The following is a 19,299-nucleotide window of genomic DNA, read 5'->3' as shown; positions in this document are numbered from 1 at the left end:
ACTCAATTCACGTATGAGCAGCTAAAATGGCTTTGCATAGTTTTGGTGGCATATTAAATATGGAGCTTTATGATAGTATTATGCTGGTAAGTGAGCTGTCATTGAAGGAGCTGTTGAACGTGATCACATAAAACTATCCCAAATCCTACGGCTACAACCACTTCACGCTAACCGTGGCATTCATTTCACCATTAAATGACTTCTCGTGTCGTAGTTTCAGCATTCTTAAATATGGTAGAGAGGGTAGCGCTCTGTTCTAACTCCTAACTCTCTCATTTCACACTTTGACTTTGCTACCTTCCTCATACTACTAATAAATTGTATTTAGCTTAATTTATAGAATACGGTTTAGCTAGAACGTGTTATCTGTTTTAAGTATTTTCATGGTGTAAAGTTTTGTGAGGGTAAATATATACGCACACAGTATACATATATAGTATGCTCACGGAAAACAAGGCCAACGAGGGGCAGCCACTTAGAGGCTTGGAAGGGAACAGCTGCTTCATTGAGTGCCCTTTTCTGTGACCTGTGAGATTCAATGGCTTCAGTTAGTGCAGTCAAATTCTTGCTGTGTTTAGTTTTATGGCTCTTCAGCTCTCCAACTCCTTGTCAAGGTTGAGTCCTTTAACTCGTAATGCTACCATTTTGTGCTCAATTTCTTCTTAATCTTGGATCCATCTTTTGTTTCTTTGTCAACCTCTCTATTTTCAGAGCTAATCTCTATGGAAATAGAGGGCTAAGAGTTCTCTTGTTTTCCAGTGTGAATTATAAATCTATTTGGTTTGTGTGCTTTGTGATCACTGATCAAAGCATCAACATCTGTATCATACAATCCTACACATTATGTAGCCAAAGCGCTAGTTTTTCTTATACTTCATGGAGTTTTCAGATCAAGAGATCACAAACCAAGATCTAAATTCTCAATTTCCTACATCTTCAATATTAGCAGATTAATGGGTTTTGTTCATGATCATCACAGATTCTCTTTTTTACTCAAATTCCTCATGAATTAACACATCCTTCACTTTCAATGTCCAGAAAAGAGAGCCATCAGACAGATATTACTTTGCAAACTCGTATTATTTCAGTAGAAGCAGCAACATATCAGAAGGAAATTGACAAAGATAACCTGAAACATTGAATGCAGGTGAGAAGAACTGGAATCAAAAGGGGTATCCATTCATCAGAAAGGCAAGCTCATTCTCATCATCTTCATCGATTTCAGCAAAATGGAACAATGATGGGTATGATTATATCATAGTGGGAGGTGGAACTGCAGGATGCCCTCTGGCTGCGACGCTATCAAAGAAATTCAGAGTACTAGTGCTGGAAAGAGGGGGCGTGCCGTTTAACAATCCGAATGTGTCGTTTATGGAGAATTTTCACATTACCTTGGCGGACACTTCTGCAACTTCACCTTCCCAATACTTCATTTCAACTGATGGAGTCCTGAATGCTCGAGCTAGGGTTCTCGGTGGTGGTAGCTCCATTAATGCCGGTTTCTACTCCAGAGCAAGCTCCAGGCAAGTTTCTATCTTGTTTATTACCAAAGGTTAATTTAAGCGACAATTACGTTGAAGTGCCACATAGATTTTAATTATTAATAGACTTTATAATAATTAATTTTTCTGTGTGTAAATTCTCATTAATTGCATTTAACAAAATTTTTTAAAAAAATCATATTATTCATGTCTATAACTATAATTTATAAATAGTAGGTTGTTAAATTTGTAAATATTATGTTAATGACGAAGAATAATTCACGATTAAAAACTTATAAACTAAACATATACATTTTAAAATAGATTTATTATTGACTTACTATTTGTCAATTTTCTACAAAATTTATATAATATGGATTAAATTATTAATTTATTTTTTTTCAATATAACAATACTTATTTGTGTTTTTTAATCTAGGTTGTAAGGTAATTTCTCATACACCTAAAAAAATGAATAGTCTTTGTTACAAATCACTTCAAGAAGTTATTAATTAATTTTTTTTTCGGTATCTCTGATTTAAAGTTATTAATTATGTCAGTGAACATAATGCAAATATGAATTTTTTTATTTAAATATAAATAAAATTAAGAATTTACTTATTTTAATCAAAATTAATGACTTAACCATATTCGAGTTAGGAGTGATAATTTTTTTGGATAATAGAGTTTTTTTCTTCCAAGACTTTTTGGGTTAATATTTAAGGCCTATCTGCTTAAGTTTATTTTATGAAAAAACATTATTTTTTTTAAAAAAATATATTTTATGAGCTTTAATTGTGTTTGTTTAAACTTTATAAAATAATCAAAATATGAAAAAAAAATATTTTTGATTAATTTAAAAAGCTAATATTGAGAGAGAATGTTTTAAAAAGATGAAATACAAAAAATATGATAAAATTTCAAAATTACTAATTAATAATTACTTTTTTATTATTGTAAACAAACAAAAAATAATATTTTTTTTTCACAAAATTTTTAAGCTATCTAATTTTTTTTTTGGCCAGAAGCTATCTAAAAATTAAAAACAAACATTTTTAATTTTAAACCAACGGCCCTTAATGGTTGACGAATACTCACAGATAGAGTAATGTATAATTGAGCGTACTTTGTTCAACAAGAATGTTGAATCAATTTTTGTTGAGATCTCAAGTTTAAATTCTGAATATATAATTACATTAAATAAAAATATTAAAAATATTTTCAAGATATTCGCCTCAAATTTCTCAGAATATTAGACAACTCAATCAAAGAGAAATAGAGCTATAAAGTATAAACGGCACAAAAGATGCGGTAAGCCGCCAACTCATAAATGCAATTTCGGAAAAAGAACAGAAATGTTTGGTTTTTGCGTCCATTTAATTAAAACGTAGGTCACGTGGTAGTGGAGATAATTAAGAATTACTTGTGGACAAAAAAAAAAAAAGGTCCATCTTACTCATCGCCTTCATATTTTATTTTAAATATGGGCTGTGCATAATTCATCCGAGTATTTAATATATAAAATTTTTAAAATTAAGTTAAATTTTTTAAATTAAATGTAGGCTCAGTTGATAATAAAACTATTTATTACAAATTTTTATAATTTTACAAATTTTTTATTTTAATAAATATAAAATAATTCATTGAATCTGCTTTGGTAAGGACCATAATGGATCCTAGTAAAACAGGGAGAGATGGTTGACAATTTTATGACCACAACTTTTTAGAGGGGACATTAATGTTTTTGTTGTTTGTGTGAAATTATTTAATGTGTTCTCATTTTTGCCTTAGGTGTAGCTTTTCGCTTTTGTATTTATACCTAGATCTACCATGGCATAATTTATTACCTTTTCCTAATTTAGATTCGTAGAATAATACTTAATTATATATTATATAATTGATCAAAAATTTCAGTTGAATTCATTTTTCAATTTCATATAAAAATATCAATAAAAATTTAACAACATTGTAAAGAAAATCTAAAAATGAGTGGGGAAATAGCTTACAAGATATAGTAGTAAACTAGTAACGTTACTAGTAACACATTCTATAAAATGCTTGTACTCAATAAAGTAAAGAATCCAATTTCATTATTTATGAATTTCATAGAAAAATAATTTTTCCATAATTTCTCCAAAGAGCTTTTGTTTGTCAAAAAAGAAAGGCAAGAAGTTAACACCAATGTTATAAAAACCAGATCAAACTGACCAATTTAATTAGTTGAACCTTAAACTGGTCCTAAGTCTAGTTCATTTATAGTTGAGAAATGCTTAGCTAGAGAACTGGCCTAGAACCAACATAATCGGTAGATAAATTGATTGAATCAATAGTTTTTAATTTTTTTTAAGAATTTTAATTCATATTTATAAACTGTGTGTATTCTAAAGTTATAAATTATAAATTATAAATTATAAAATGACAATATATATTTTGGATTAAAATGATGAAATATTTATGAATATTACCATTTTATTTTATATTATTTTGATTGAAATTTAAAAATTAATCTTTATTATTACATATAGTTATTTTTTTAAGCATGTAATTTAAAATGTAGCAATTTATTCATGACTTGTTAAACTACTTTCTCTATTTTTATTTGTTAGAGGAACCGTTACTTTTGATTTTTTATAATCAAAATCACATATTTCAATGATCATTTATTACAATATTCTGAATTGTCCCCTCACAATTTACATTAAAGAGAAACAATTAATGCATATTTATATTAATTAACACATGATATTTTAATTTAATTTTTTTATTTCTTGATACAATTATCATCGTCACCTGATTTTTTTTAAATTATATAATATTATTTTTTTCTTTTCTATATAGAAACAGAAGAAATATAATTTAGATTATAATTTGACTATTGAATTATGAACTAATATATTAGCTGATTCAATGACCAATATGATATTCTTAACATTGGTTAACACTCTACACTCATAATTAAACAAAAATATTTTAAAATAAAATGATAAGTTTTATGGTGAAAAAATAAAGCTATAAATAGAGCTGTACAAATCTTGAGGTGGAGATTTGAGGCGCGTCTCTGTCCACCCACGAGTCATGACAAAGATCTAAGTCTTAATTTATTGAGAACTAAATGGTTAGGACTACTAATGAAATGTGTGGTCTAAAAAACATTATGCATGCAAGGAAAGGAACATAATGCATAAAATGTTACGTATAAAATGGGCAATGAAAGTATAAATTAAAAATAGTATTTAACTTTAAAAGAGTTAGTGAGAATCACAGACACTAGACTTTTATGTGAATAATATCTTAAATTTTAAACTTTTAAAACATGCAAAAACTCTCCTTAATTTTATATTTTAAACATTTAAAATCTCACCGTTAATTTAAAAAAAATTGGCCATTAATTTTGTAGTTGTGGAGCTTAATCACAAGCTAATGTAGCATTTATCTTGATTTTTAAAAATAATGCTTGTTTTGTTCAGTTTAACGATGTGATTTTAAATGTTTGAAATTTAAAAGTTAAAAAAAGTTTTTACATATTTTAAAAATTTAAAGCTTATATTGTCATTCACGCAATAATTTAAAGTTTATAATGCTCATTAATTCTTTTTAAAAATATAATAAATATTTCAAAGCTCATTTTTTAACATTAAAAATATTTTTCATGATACCCCATACCACGTGCTATTAAAATGTTGATATCATACTGTGTGATGGTTGATTAGCAAATGACTAATAATGGTTGACAACAAATGAACGAGAGGTTCTACATCATCTTTGAAAAAGATAAGTCAAATCATTTATTGGAATAGGAAGATGATTAGGGAAAGACACTATATTTGAAGTACCAATTAATTGGCCTAACATGGCAGTTTAAGAACTTTCCTATCCAAAACATTTAAAGTTCTGTCCCTATTTGTTTCTCTTCGTTTCCATGAGTTTTCTTTTTCAAAAAAGAAAATTTATGTATTTAAATTTATATATTTACTATCATATTAAATCAAATGAAAGATAAGAGGATTTTTAATTTAAGTCAACAGTGTTTAATTTTCTTGAAATTAAGAGAAAGTAAAGCACACTGACATTAGCTACTATCACCATCTAATCTAAGATTTCTGTTATTCTAATTTCTAAATTAAATCATTATTTTTTACATGCTATTATTACAATCTCTTTTTTTTTTTAAATTTATAAGTCACGTTTAAAGTTTTTTTATATTCTTGTGTATATGTCTTTTCGTAATATCTATGAAGCTATTGATATTTTTATAACTAAAAATGTGAAGAGAGGGATTGAAAGAAATTATTAAGAAATTACATTTAATGAATGCTTTTCTGAAAAGAAAGTCAACTAATTATAATTAATTTTTTAATTGATATGAATCAGTAATATGAGTTGTTAATCGTAACAAAGAAGTATGGTTATTATAAATATTTTCAGGGATTAAAATTCTTAAAGCAAATCATTCATGTCAATCTTTTAGTTCTTTAAAATCTTATCCCTAATCAGGCTAAGAAACAATTATTCCCATATATATTATACATATCATGGGAGGAAGAGTCTGACGTTAATACTAAAATTAAAATAAGGGTTAAAGGGGTGAAACTTTTTTTTCAAGATATCTGGCATCTTAAACTTTTTTTAAAGTATTTTTATTTTGAAAGTTTAAAAAAAGAGAGTGTTTTTCTTTCACCGTTAAATATCAAAAATATTAACTGTTAAATTAAAATTTTATCAATCATATTTTTTTATTTTTCACTCCTTCCAACTGTGCTTAGTCTTAGATTTTGTTCTTCAGCGAATCTTTAACTTTTCTTCTTCAAACAAATAAAAATAAAAATAGAAAAACACATAAACGAAGAAGGATAAAATTGTAAAATATTATGATCAAACTTTAATTAATGGTCAACATTCTTCATATTTAATGATGGACAAAAATGCTCTCTTTTTTAAATTAACGACACAAAAATACTCTAAAAAATTTAGGATATCAAGCACCTCTAAAAAAAATTCAGGACAGTTTTGCCATTTAATATTTAATGTTAAAACAAATCATTGTAGATTTCAAAACATTGCTAATGACTTAGTGACATTTTATTTCCTATTCTTATTATAAAGTATTTTTAACTATTTTCTGAAATCAATAAAAAATAATTAATTTTTAACATTGTTTTTATTAAAAATAGGAAGATTTTAATAATAATAAGGATATGACGGGACAGAGTAGGCATAGCAACAAAATAAGAGAGAAGTTGCAAATTGCACGCTCTATATAAGCGTGTGAATTTTCTTCGCACTAAAAGAAGGTCGTAAATCATTAAATATGAATGTGTAGATTTGTATTGGTAAAAAAAAAAAAAAAACAAGAATGTGTATCTTTGCAATTGTGCCTTGTATAAAAAATTCCCAAGACATTCATTTTTAGGCCCTCCTCTCCCTCCCATATTTATGACTTTCTAAAAATAACCAATCAATTGTTCACTGTGGTCCTTTTCTTCCAAAATATTAATGACATGCCAGTGAATCAGGTTGGCTTTTCAGATTCAAAGGGGAATCCATACATTTAAATGCTCTTACGTCTTTCTAATATTAATATATCATCATTTTAGAATTTTAGTTTTATTTGAAATAATTTATAATTTTTAATATATCATTTTAGAATTTTAATAAATTATTTATCATTGTCGTACCACTTTATTCCCCACTAATAAAAACAATACTATAGGTGAATCTCAAGTGTCACTAGCCCATGTCCCATCGCTCACTCGAATTGGAGCCATTGTCACAAAACTTCCCCATCTTTCCCATCACGAACATCCCTTATCGGCAATCCACCCCCAAAGCCCAGCTTCACCATCTCCTATCAGCGTATCGCCTACCTCCCAAGATTCCCCAAGCGCAGACCGGTGAAATCCCCTTGCCACCACCACACACCCTCTCATATTTTTTACATATTATTAGTTAGTATGATGGTAAACAAAGTAGACATTATTTTGAAGTTTTATAAAGATCTCAATTTGATGCTTCATAGTTCATAACTAACAAAGTAATAATGACGAAGGCGGTGTAAATGTACTAAGTTGGAAGGAATGCCAGATTTATAAAGAAAGTGGGGTGGGATGCGAGAGTGGTGAACGAGTCATACCCATGGGTCGAGAGGCAAATTGTGTACCGTCCAAAGATCGCACCTTGGCAACGAGCAGTGAGGGATGGCCTTCTGGAAGTTGGCGTTTCTCCTTTCAATGGCTTCACCTTCAATCATGTCCATGGTACCAAGGTCGGGGGCACCATCTTCGACCGTTTTGGCCACCGCCACTCTGCCGCCGAGCTTCTTGCTTCTGCAAACCCTCGAAAGCTCTCTGTTCTCGTCTACGCCACTGTCCACAATATCGTCTTCAACACAAGAGGTAAACAAAAACAAGCGTTGTTACAGAACATGATGAAATTATCATATCTAGTGTAGAGAATTTTAGTTTTTTACTCTGTTAATTATACAGGAAAAAGGCCAAAAGCTGTGGGGGTAATTTTCAAGGATGAAAATGGGAAACAGCATGAGGCGTTTCTGAGGCATAATGGGCACAGTGAGGTGATAGTGTCTTGTGGGGCTATTGGGACACCACAACTGCTGATGCTCAGTGGGATTGGTCCTAAAGAAGAACTTGAAGGCTTGAACATTACGGTGGTGCTTGATAACCCGTATGTTGGGAAGGGCATGGCTGATAACCCCTTGAACACCATTTTTTTACCTTCTAAAAGGCCAGTGAAGCAGTCACTCATAGAAACTGTGGGTGTCACCGACATGGGAGTGTACATTGAGGCTAGCAGTGGTTTTGGTCAGTCCAATGATAGCATCCACTGTCACCATGGTATCTTGTCTGCTGAGGTATGCATATGTTGGTTAAATTTATTGGATTTGTGGAGAATGTTGAATTTTAAAGTGTTTCATGTGTTGGGCTGGCTTGCGGGTGTATTTGGTCCAATTTAATCAATTTAGAGACTTGATTTTTGAGCAAATTAGCATATATTCAAGTCAGAATATTAGTAACAAGTAGATAATACTAATCCAAAGGCATTTTTCCTTTTCTATACACCATAATACACCAGATTGGGCAGCTCTCCACAATTCCTCCCCATGAGAGATCACCTGAAGCTGTTCAAGATTATGTCAAAAGTAAGCAAGAAATACCAGTTGAAGCATTCAGGGGAGGCTTCATCCTGTCAAAAGTAGCGAGCCCTTGGTCAATGGGTGAGCTCAAGCTGATCAACACCAATGTGGAAGACAACCCTTCTGTCACCTTCAACTACTTCAACCACCCATATGATGTTCAGCGATGTGTCGAGGGGATTCGAATAGCTGCCAAGGTTGTACAGTCAGATCGATTCACGAACTACACTTTGTGTGACAAAGAAAGTACCAACACACTTCTTAACCTCACAGTGAAGGCTAATGTGAACCTTGTGCCCAAGCATGTCAATGACACAAAGTCATTAGAGCAGTTCTGCAGAGACACTGTGATCACTATTTGGCATTACCATGGTGGATGCCATGTGGGGAGGGTGGTTAGCCATGATTATAAGGTTCTTGGTGTTGATAGACTCCGTGTGGTGGATGGCTCAACGTTTACTGAGTCACCAGGGACTAATCCTCAAGCCACCGTAATGATGATGGGCAGGTATGTGATAATGTGAAGAGAGAAGAAATTCTAAAGTAACATATAGTGCATAAACATGCAAGGGTTAAGATTTAGCCAAAGCAATCTAAAATGCGGGTCTTACGTGCACAAAACTGATTATACTCATATATATTGACCCTAAGAATTTCTAGAAATGAATTTGGAATGTTTGTTGTCAAGTTCTCAAGTGACATTTTCTTTTCATGAGTCAGTGATGTGATGCTGGATTTGGAAAAATGTCCATGCTCTATATTCCTGTTAGAAAATCTGATGTCAAACGCTTGATAAATTTTACTCGAGCCTTGTTCTTTGCACAAACTCTCCTGTTAGAAAAGCTTATACACATGATCTCCTCCAATACTTCTGTCTGTTTGTTACAGGTACATGGGACTGAAGATTTTAAGAGATAGGTTGGGGAAATCGGCTGGTATATAAGGATTGAAAGGTGAATTATGAAGATAAAAGGAGCAGTGTTAGTTGTAGGGTTGAAAATTAATATAGCCTATTTGTTGTAATTGTCAGTAAAAATAGATTAATAGTAAAAATCTTGGTTTCTTGAGGAAGAAAAACTTGCTATAAGGGCAACTTTGGCCTATATCTGAAATAACCTTTTTGGGGGTTTTTTTTTTTTTGGGGGGGGGGGGGTTGTTGTTCAAAAGCAGAAGTTGCTAAAGGTGTAAAATTGTCTGTTGAACTTATTTTGAAAGCTTTGCAAACGCTGGAGAGAATAAGTAGTGTGTCTGAGTGTGGCACTACTGTGTTATCTTCTATTCGTTCATTGTGAAGCGTTTGATACAGTGATATTTACAAATCCAGTAATACAAGTTCTTCACGGTTCTTATATATCAGTTCCATCATTTTCTTCTGGAGTTACATCTTTTAATGATCACTGACAGACTTTTCTAGCTGCCTTTCCCTAGCTTCAATTCTCTTGTAATGGTAAACAATTGCTGATACAAATCTTATATTCACTATCTGTTTATAAATACCATAGAACATTGCAATGTTTCCTAGCCAGCCTTGAATAACATGACTCGTTTAGACGCCGTGCAAATGTGCAATCTGTAACACTCTAGTCATAGTACAAAAATTTAACCAAATATCAAGAAATAAAAGATTTGAATCAATAAAAATATCATTTACCATGGTATAAGTTTAAAACTAGTTTCTTAATATTTTTTTTAAGAGGTAGCCATAATGAAAGAGAGTTAAACTTGTTTTCAAAAGCTACCACGATTATAAAATATTTAGCTAATAAAAAGATCTCTAAAATCAATTAACTTTGATAGAAAAAGATTAAATTAGTTAAAAAGGTTATAAAAATATTAAAAGTTTGACCTTATTATTTAAAATTATACTCCCATCCTTCCAAATTATAGAGTATTTTTAAAGGAGTTTTTTCATTTCAAAATATAAAATACTTTGGATAGATTAAGGTTTCATTAAATGTATTAATTTCAATATTATCCTTTCTTTTTCTATAATTAATTTTTATTTCTTCTCTGTTCAATATATTAAATGATGAATATTTTTGAAAGTTTATATTTTTTTAGTTTAAAAAGATAAGATTGTTAAATGTATTTAATGAGATTTATTGATACATGAGATTTATTTTAAAATATCTTATAATTTAAAATTGAAGAAGTACTATAATGGAAAAGAGTCTATCATGACAAATAAAAAAAAACTTAAAAATAAATATTCATTTTTACAAAAGTCTAAACTTACTCAAGCAAACATATGTGTCACATTTTATTATAAATATTCAAATATTTTTTCAATTAAAACCTCTTTCATTAAAATCTTATATTAAAATATTTACTCTAGATAAATTATTTATGCAATTCTTATAACCTCAGTCATCAACTAACAATTTTTTTATCAATCACTAAGAATCAAGAAATAATAAAGGATAACGGTGTATTTTTTTCTTAATATTTTCTTTGAGAAACACCTCATATTTTAAAATATTTTACATAATGTTCTTGCCTCTGATATAATTAATTTGGTACACCCATTGACCCAACGTTAACTCTCGAGACATTCACCATTTGGTTTGCTTAGTTGGACTAAAATTTGACCCGAAATGCTGCGGTGGAACTAGGTTGAAATGCTAATTAGGACTCAACCATTCTCCTTCGTCTTGCCCCCTCTCTCTCTACTCGTCGTCTGTTTACTGTCATTATCTCTAGCTCCTCTTTCTACATCTTTTCCTCTCATCTATCTAAAGCTCAGTCCTGGAATGAGATCAACGTGTGATAAATTTTTCAAGAAGAGGATCAATTTTTCACTTTTTTTCTATCATTTCGCTGCTCTACGTGAATATGCACATACTCCTTTGTCCGAGCATTTGCATTGAGGTCGTCGCGGACGATGGAGGAGAGGAAGAGCATCGAGGTCGACGGCGATGAAGAGAGGGGGAGATGAAGACGCCGAGCTTCGAGGTCGATGGCAATGGCAGAAGCGATAGAGGTGCGAGCTCCTTGAACTAGTTCTTTTTGAAAAGACTGACCTGGAAATTCAGAGGGAACGAGAGAATCATGATCGATGGGATTGAAGTCAAGTTCTTCGGCGATGTGTTCAGCTGGGTAAATAGCAATTGCAACGGCCATGATGTTTTAGTGTTTCAAGTAGGCTGCCGGGAATGGTAGGTCCAGAGAAGAAGTTAATGAGGAAGAGCTTGTCGTGGAGAGTAGCGTTGGTGCCAACAAAGACATCATTGTTGGCGTCGCCATGAGCTCTAGTGTGTTATAATGGACAAAGGAAAGCAGCGACGGAGGGAGGGCTTGTGGTCACGAGTTCATTACACCTTTCCAAAGAGCTAGCTTATTTGGACCTCAAGTCTGTTGGATGTGAAACATGACAGATCTCCCAATTAAGTCGTGACTCCTTTATTATTGGTAGCCTAGTAAAAGGCTCATTGACTGACTGAGCAAATTTGAATTTGGCTTTAACGTCACTTTGTTACAAAGCTATTGTTCTTTCCTGAAAAAGCTAATATAGTGGAGTGTATAATAGAATTAAAAAAATAGACTAGCTTAATTCTCTTGAAAGGCTCGAACCTAAAAAGGTCAACCTTTTTAAACTTGAGTTTTCTTTAAAAGCTTGATATAAGAAACCCAGCTCTTATATAGCGGGTTCAGGGTCAGCCCTACAAGTTTCAAGCCCTTTTAACTATTTTTAATTTTTTTTAATTTTTTAATTAAACAAAAAATCACTTCATTCTAATATAATACTCAATCAAAAAGATAAAAAAAATAACTAAATAACATCTAAATGAACTAAAAACATAAATGAAATGATAGTAAGGCAATAAGTAATGGATCAGCTAAGCTAACAAACACTCAATCAAAATTAAATGAGAGTGAGCCTTGAAGGACTGAGATATGGGACTAGAAGATCAAGAAAACAAAGAGCACATACATAATATGTGCATCAGATAGAGCTTAGCTCATAAGTCATGAATGCACGAGCATGATAAGTGATAGGAAGACTTAGGAGATCGATGACAAGAAGCATCAACTAGTTGAGCATTGTTGAGATTTGGCTCTTAAGAGGGAGCACTATTGGAGTGAGTAACAAGGACGACTGAAGAGTGAGTAAAAATAGGAGCAAAGATGACTTGTGGGTTATGATGACAGGGACGGGGACGGCGATGCAATGACTTGCTGAAAAGCAAGGACAACTTGTAGCAGCAAAAAAGAGAAAAGCATATTGAAGAAAGAAGAGTAAATGTTGAACTAAATGAATCATTTCGTGAATTTAGATGAATTAGGAGATTTAAGATTGTATTTTTTTTAGAAAATAGTAACCAAGGATTTTTGTATGAAATTTATATCAATTAAGAATCAATTATTGTCAAAACCTGAATGAAAAACAAGCAATGAACTGTTGTTAATTTAAAATGAGTTATTATTAAAACCTAAATAAATATTTATTGATAAAGGCTAACCCGAATTTACAAGTATCTCTCGAATTTTGATAACAAGTGATCCTTGACTGATATAATTTGTGATTAGTGATTCTTCACGCTATTTTTTTCCTTTTTTTGGCCTTCCGATTCTTAGTAGATATGGGTTGACATGTAATGTGGAGTAAAATTTAGTTTAATTTTTTTTCATATTTAAAAAGAGTGAAAGTCATGAGAATTAATTAAAAAAAAATATACACATGCAGGCTTAAACAAGCTGGCCTTCGACCCTGCAAAGCCAACCCTTTAAGTTCTAAATTAAACAGACTTAAACGGTTTAGCCCGATTTATCATTTTGGAGTCATATTTGCAAGTCCAGCCCTACTATTATACAGGTTTAAACGAGCTAACCCAATGGACTTAGCCTGTTTTTCCGACTCTAGTGTGTAACATATCCGTTTATATAATCAAAATCTTTCTCAAGTTCATCTGAGGTGGAACATGCTCTTTATCCAAAGAGAGAAATTCATTTTGTTTTACCTTTCTTCTCATGTAGATGCCACCTAAACATTAAACGGGTCCCACACCATTCAACCAATGGTCGTTTACTCTTTGTAACAATAAGGACGAAATTGTTATGTTTTAATTACATGAGGAGCATAAGGATAATATGATTTTCACGTGTCTTGTCCAGTAGAACTCGATTAATGATTTATTTCAAGTATATTTCTTGGTTTCCTACTATCTCTTTATAGGGCTTTCTTCTCACGCCTTCTTTAAGTACCCTGCATATATCAAGATGAATGACCCTAAATTTTCACATAGGTTATTTGTCAAATTATTTAGAATAACATGTCAAAGGGAGGAAGTATCTCCCCATTAGAAAGACGCAAGTCACACTCATGTGATAATGCTTAAGATAACTAATATTTACTATGACCAACAAAAATGTAATTAAAAACAACTCTCCAATGACTGATTTCACAGCTGATTTTCAGTCTGAATCTTCCTGTCCGATGGTATCTCAGGAGCTTTAAAATGAGGATACAGCTCCCAATTCTAAGCTACAATGTCAAGGTGAACAGATCAGCTCAATTGCTACAAATGTTTTATTCGCTTTGCTTCACAGGTTTCAGGTTTGTCTCTTCCAAATTGGCTTCCTCTGGATTTTGAGTGTCCAGAAAAATTCATTTTCCCCCGAAATCTGACCAAGAGCTACCCAAACTGTCCGATGCTTTGAGTCAGATTGCAGCTTGAAATATGTTCATCCCCCTTTCAGCAATGAACACAGCTTCATTCTCATCAGAATTTGTACTCAAGTTGTGGGGAAGTTTGAAAATCCATGCTCACTGATGCTCCCTCCTGATGAACTTCGCAATTTTTGCCATGCCTTTCTTTTTTTCTCGGTAGTGTAAAGCTCTGAAGCAGAATGCCTTCTGAAGGACTCAAATTCCTGGCCAGACGATAGACTGAGCAACTTTGATTCTGTTAATGTCTGGAAACCAATCATCTCACCTGAAATACTTGAAAATTTCCCATCTCCATCGATTAGAAGACTCTCTTCATGGAAGCTCCTTGATCTCATAATGCCTGTATCATCAAACTCACAGCAAACCAGCTTCAATGCCTGAACAACTTCACCCATGAAAGGACGTTGAGAGACTTCTGGCTGCACACACGTCGATGCAATAGCTGCAACTTTCACCACAGCTTCAAAAGAAACATTGGTCTCTATAACTGGGTCTATGATTGTCTGTAAACCCTCCCTGCTTGTGAGAATCGGACGAACCCAAGCCACAAGGTTTTCTTGACCTGGTGGCTGTGATAAATCCACAGGCTTCCTTCCTGTTAGGAGCTCAAGGAGTACAACTCCATAGCTGTATACATCACTCTTGACAAGAAGATGGCCGGTCATTGCATATTCAGGAGCCAGGTAGCTGCAATAAGCAAGACTTCAATAAAAATGATTTTGTTTTTTTTTTTACAACAAAACGCAAAGAAATGGTAAAAATAAAAAATTACCCTACATATTGATATGCCTATATTAAAATAAGCTTTAGGCCTTGGCCAACCCAGCCAACAAAAAGTATAAACAAGACACAAGGATTGAAAAGGATAATAATCGGTACCAAATGTTCCCATAACATGTGTGGAGATGTGCTTGTTTCCCTCATCCAGTGCCGTTCTAGCCAATCCAAAATCTGCAACCTTGGGTGTAAAATCATGTTCCAGCAAGATGTTGCTAGACTTGAAGTCTCTGTGAATCACACAGGGATTTGAATCTTCATGGAGATATGCCAATCCCCGAGCTGCACCAAGTGCAATCTTCATCCTAGCATTCCAATCAAGGGGACTAGTTTTCTTGTCAGCACCTGGGAACGTAAGGAACATTATGAAATCAGTGTCATGAAGAGAATCCATGAATGAATTGATGACATATTCATGAACAGCTCTTTTGCTTACCATGCAAGTGGGATTCCACACTTCCATTAGGGATAAGCTCATAGATTAAGCAGCGAGTTTGATTCTCCATGCATATACCTATCAATTTGACTAGATTTCTGTGGTGAAGGCGGCTAAGCATCTCAACTTCTGCCAAGAATTCACGGCTGCCATGCTGATCATACCTTTTCAGAATCTTCACTGCCGCATCCCTTCCATCATGTAGAACACCTTTATAGACAAGCCCAAAGCCACCTTCTCCTATTATTCTAAGGGAATCGAAGTTGTTCGTTGCTTTCTCTATTTCGTTCAAAGTGAAGGTCCTAACAGATCCCGTATATATTATTGTTCCAGAGCTGAATGACATTGATCTAGAACCTGGTATGCTCCCATAAGCCATTAACTTGATAGCCCCTGCAAAATGCAAGCTTAATCACATGTTTACAGTGGATTCCATGTTAACGTGAGGTTAAAACGACATGTTAATGTGAGGTTTAAAAGTATAATACCAAGAAGAATAGTCACAAAAGTCTAGGGAAACCATCAAATATTTCAGAAATAATCAATACTGGCCCTCTAATTCTTCTAGTCTAACATATTTCCAGGGTAAAACAGAAAATTCCGTAAGAAGGTAAATTATAGGGTGCCAACATGCAACAGAATTGGTTCAAGGAACCAACCGAAGTATGATACTTGTAATTATGGAAAACAAAGAACGAGCCTTTTGGCAATGAATATGATACCTGATGGTTTTGAAGATGATAGGATTGAATCATCTGGGAAATATTCAGGTTGTCGAACGCATGATCCACATTTCAACAGATACAGCCAGGCAGCCCCAATGAATAGAACAGAAACAGTTATACATGACAACACTATTATTATTATCATGCTTCCTCTTTCACTATTCCCGTGCTTTTCATTCATTGGTACATCTACTCCTAAAGGTTTTATTATTGTTCCATTGTCGTCATAGCCAGGGTATGGTACATCATCCATACTAGAGATGCTTGAAGGAGCAGAAGGTGGAGATGGTGGAAGACCTGCACATTTTATCCAAAAGAAGTCTAGATGTTAACATCCATTGTATGATTAAGAAAATTGCCCCTAGAAATTAGGGTTCCTAACAACCTGGATAATGAACATAGAGCACTTCATAGGCTCCAAAGAGGGAAGCATCTGTGAGAATCTTCTTGTGCCAGAATTTCTCATATATTGAAAATGCTGTTGCGTCATTGAAGTTTACTCCTTCAGGTACTAGGTTTATAATAACATTGGTTTTCTCTAGTTGGTGATTAGATGCGTCAGCCCCCACATACGAACTTGGCTCCGATTAAGCGAAAGACTGGCTGCAATCTCCTCGGCTAGCTTTGAAACCAGAGGAAAAAACTTGTATATTGCAACCCTGAGGTCAAGCTTAACTTGAAGTGGCCAAACACAACCACAAGGTGATCCGGAAGGTGTGTATGTAAGGGGCTCTGAACAAGCCACTGACATGCAATCTACAGATAAGATCAAGATCACATAAATTTCTTGATGTTTCTGAAAAAGAAGGGAATGGTGCAATTTATAAGTAATTGCAGCTGCAGGTTTAAGTACAGAATACCGTCATTTGGAGGTGGTGGCGGCAAAGCCAAAACAGATGATGGTGATGGACTCTTCACAGGCTTGAATGGTGAATGAAGGGGTAGAACTCTAGGCGAAGGAGAAGGAAGGAACTGATAGACAAAAAATGGAACCAAAGTGAGCCTACGATCAACAATCATGATTGATAAGAAATTATAATTGTAAGCAAAAACACTGACAACGAGTACACTTAGAGTTTTATACCATTCAATGGGCCTGATAGGACTGCTCGTGATGGCGCAGGTGCAGGTGCAGGCAAACGCCTGGTCTTAGGAGAAGGAAATGGAGGCTGTGCAGGAAAAAACTGAATGACCTAAATTTCAAGAGAGTTTTCAAAAGAAGTTTTCATGTAAACAGCTTTGTTTCAAGTTCTTTCAGTCAGACGTCAAACCTCCATGATTGTAAGTAGGGGTTGGGTTTCTGGACTTTCTTCTGGAATGGTGATGCTTATGATGTGATATTGGAGAATCTACAGAACCAGGAGTCCATTTCTTCATAGGAGCTTGAGGCACCGAATTTGAAGGTGGAAGTGCAATACTAGTACTTGCAGGAACTCTAGAAGATGACTGGGATGGTGGAAGCGCAATACTTGAATAACTTCTGGAATGGTGCAGATTGATGGCTGCATATAGAAATTATCCCATTTCATTTAAAATTGCTATGGACTTGAGCTTTCCCAGATAAGAAGTTACAACTGGCCCTAATTGAAAGGGTAGTCATGGGTGAAAGATGAGACCTTAACTATGATCATCAATTTGTTCTGAACTTTAATTCAACAGACAAAACTTCTTTCGAAGAACAATGAAGTAAACAAAAGAACCTAGGACATGTGAAACTAACTAATATACTGGAAACTCATTCAATTTACAATCTTATGGAAGAAAATCATCATGGGAAGTAACAAATCCACATCAGAATCAAATGTCAGATTTCCAAGTTAGGAGAACATATCAATTATTAACATCCTGTCTTTACAATTTGACCAAGAGAACACTTACAAAAAAGATCCCAAGTTTGAGTTCTGAAATCTGAATAACTATAGAATGGGCCACATCTGCTCGTTGCAGATAATAACACAGAACATTCCAATTAAGCTCATACCTCTATATTCATGAAGTTGTGGAGCACTGAAAACTAAATGCAGCTTAAAGAGAAGAATAATCAGCTGCAACCCCATTGGCAGTTCTGAAGAATTTAGGCATTCAAATCGGAAGATCTCTCAACTTTCACCAACTACCCAAGGAGGCGACACAGAAACTTGATATAAGGAACACAGTTCTGCAAGTAAAGCAGACCCACCGATACCAACAAAAGTGAAAAAAGAATTCAAGTAAAGACGCCAGAATGGATTAGGTGGGGATAAATCAAGTTTTCACCTTTTTAGACGTAAAGCCCAAAATTTTGCAGACATGAGGTTTTTAGTTTCTTTGTTTCTTAAGAATATACAAGATCAAGAGTCTACACTTTTCAGCAGCATAGCCCAGTAATTTCTGTGCAAGAGAGGTTGTTGCTAGGCGGGGCTGATGCGTGAGGAGCGTGCTTGATTGTGTGAGTGAGTGTGCGCGTGAGAGAGAGAGACAGAGAGGAGAGAAGCTATAGGATCAATAAATTAAGTTGATTAACCCCACAATGCTTGACTTTCTTCTCGGTTTATCGAGGCAATGATTTACCCAAAGCATGGTAACCTGGGAAGCTCTGAAATCTTTATATATAATTGGTGTTAGATATAGAAAAGTTAAAGTTTGGTTTTTATCAAAATTTTTAGGCCAGTTTGTCAGTTATCTCCAGCTTTGAAGCAAGAACATGGATTAGCTTTGCCCTATAGACTCCAGGTTCGTGTTCCAATGTGATTTTACCTCTTTTTCCCCCAAAACAAGAAAAAAGAGGGGGGAAAAAAAAGCTTCTCTGTCGAATCAATTATTCAATTTGTTTCCGTTTCCATTAGAGAAAGCGACGGATAGATCGAAACGGAGACATGAAAGAAGGTGAAAGTGTAATGCTCGTTTGTTAGTTGTGAGTGGTCTGTGTTGTTTGCAGACAAAACGTGATTGGGCTTCACCAGTAGTGGAAGCAGACAAATATTAATCCATCATGTTCATCCACCACACTGCAAGTATTAAATAGCCTCGTAAAATAATGAAGCCCTACATATGATCCATGTATTTTGATGAACCAGCAATTTC

The 19,299-nt window shown here is 33.7% G+C and overlaps 1 protein-coding gene and 1 pseudogene across 1 annotated transcript; one reads left to right on the top strand and one right to left on the bottom strand.

Annotated features, from left to right (window-relative positions):
* The first annotated feature begins 275 nt into the window (after positions 1-275).
* LOC129291797 (protein HOTHEAD-like) lies at positions 276-9,995 on the top strand. The gene is made up of 6 exons (XM_054929322.1): positions 276-614; positions 1,148-1,523; positions 7,562-7,872; positions 7,963-8,348; positions 8,570-9,138; positions 9,519-9,995. The coding sequence occupies exons 1-6, from the start codon at positions 539-541 to the stop codon at positions 9,571-9,573; spliced, it is 1,773 nt and encodes a 590-aa protein (XP_054785297.1). The 5' UTR covers positions 276-538; the 3' UTR covers positions 9,574-9,995.
* A 3,961-nt stretch (positions 9,996-13,956) lies between these two features.
* On the bottom strand, positions 13,957-18,375 carry LOC129290297 (receptor-like serine/threonine-protein kinase ALE2; annotated as a pseudogene).
* Between the last annotated feature and the right edge of the window lie 924 nt (positions 18,376-19,299).

Source organism: Prosopis cineraria, unplaced genomic scaffold (assembly GCF_029017545.1).
Source record: "Prosopis cineraria cultivar Desert tree isolate PC_DT_omini unplaced genomic scaffold, ASM2901754v1 PC13, whole genome shotgun sequence".
Taxonomy (NCBI): domain Eukaryota; kingdom Viridiplantae; phylum Streptophyta; class Magnoliopsida; order Fabales; family Fabaceae; genus Prosopis; species Prosopis cineraria.
This window is presented reverse-complemented; position numbering and strand designations above follow the sequence as displayed.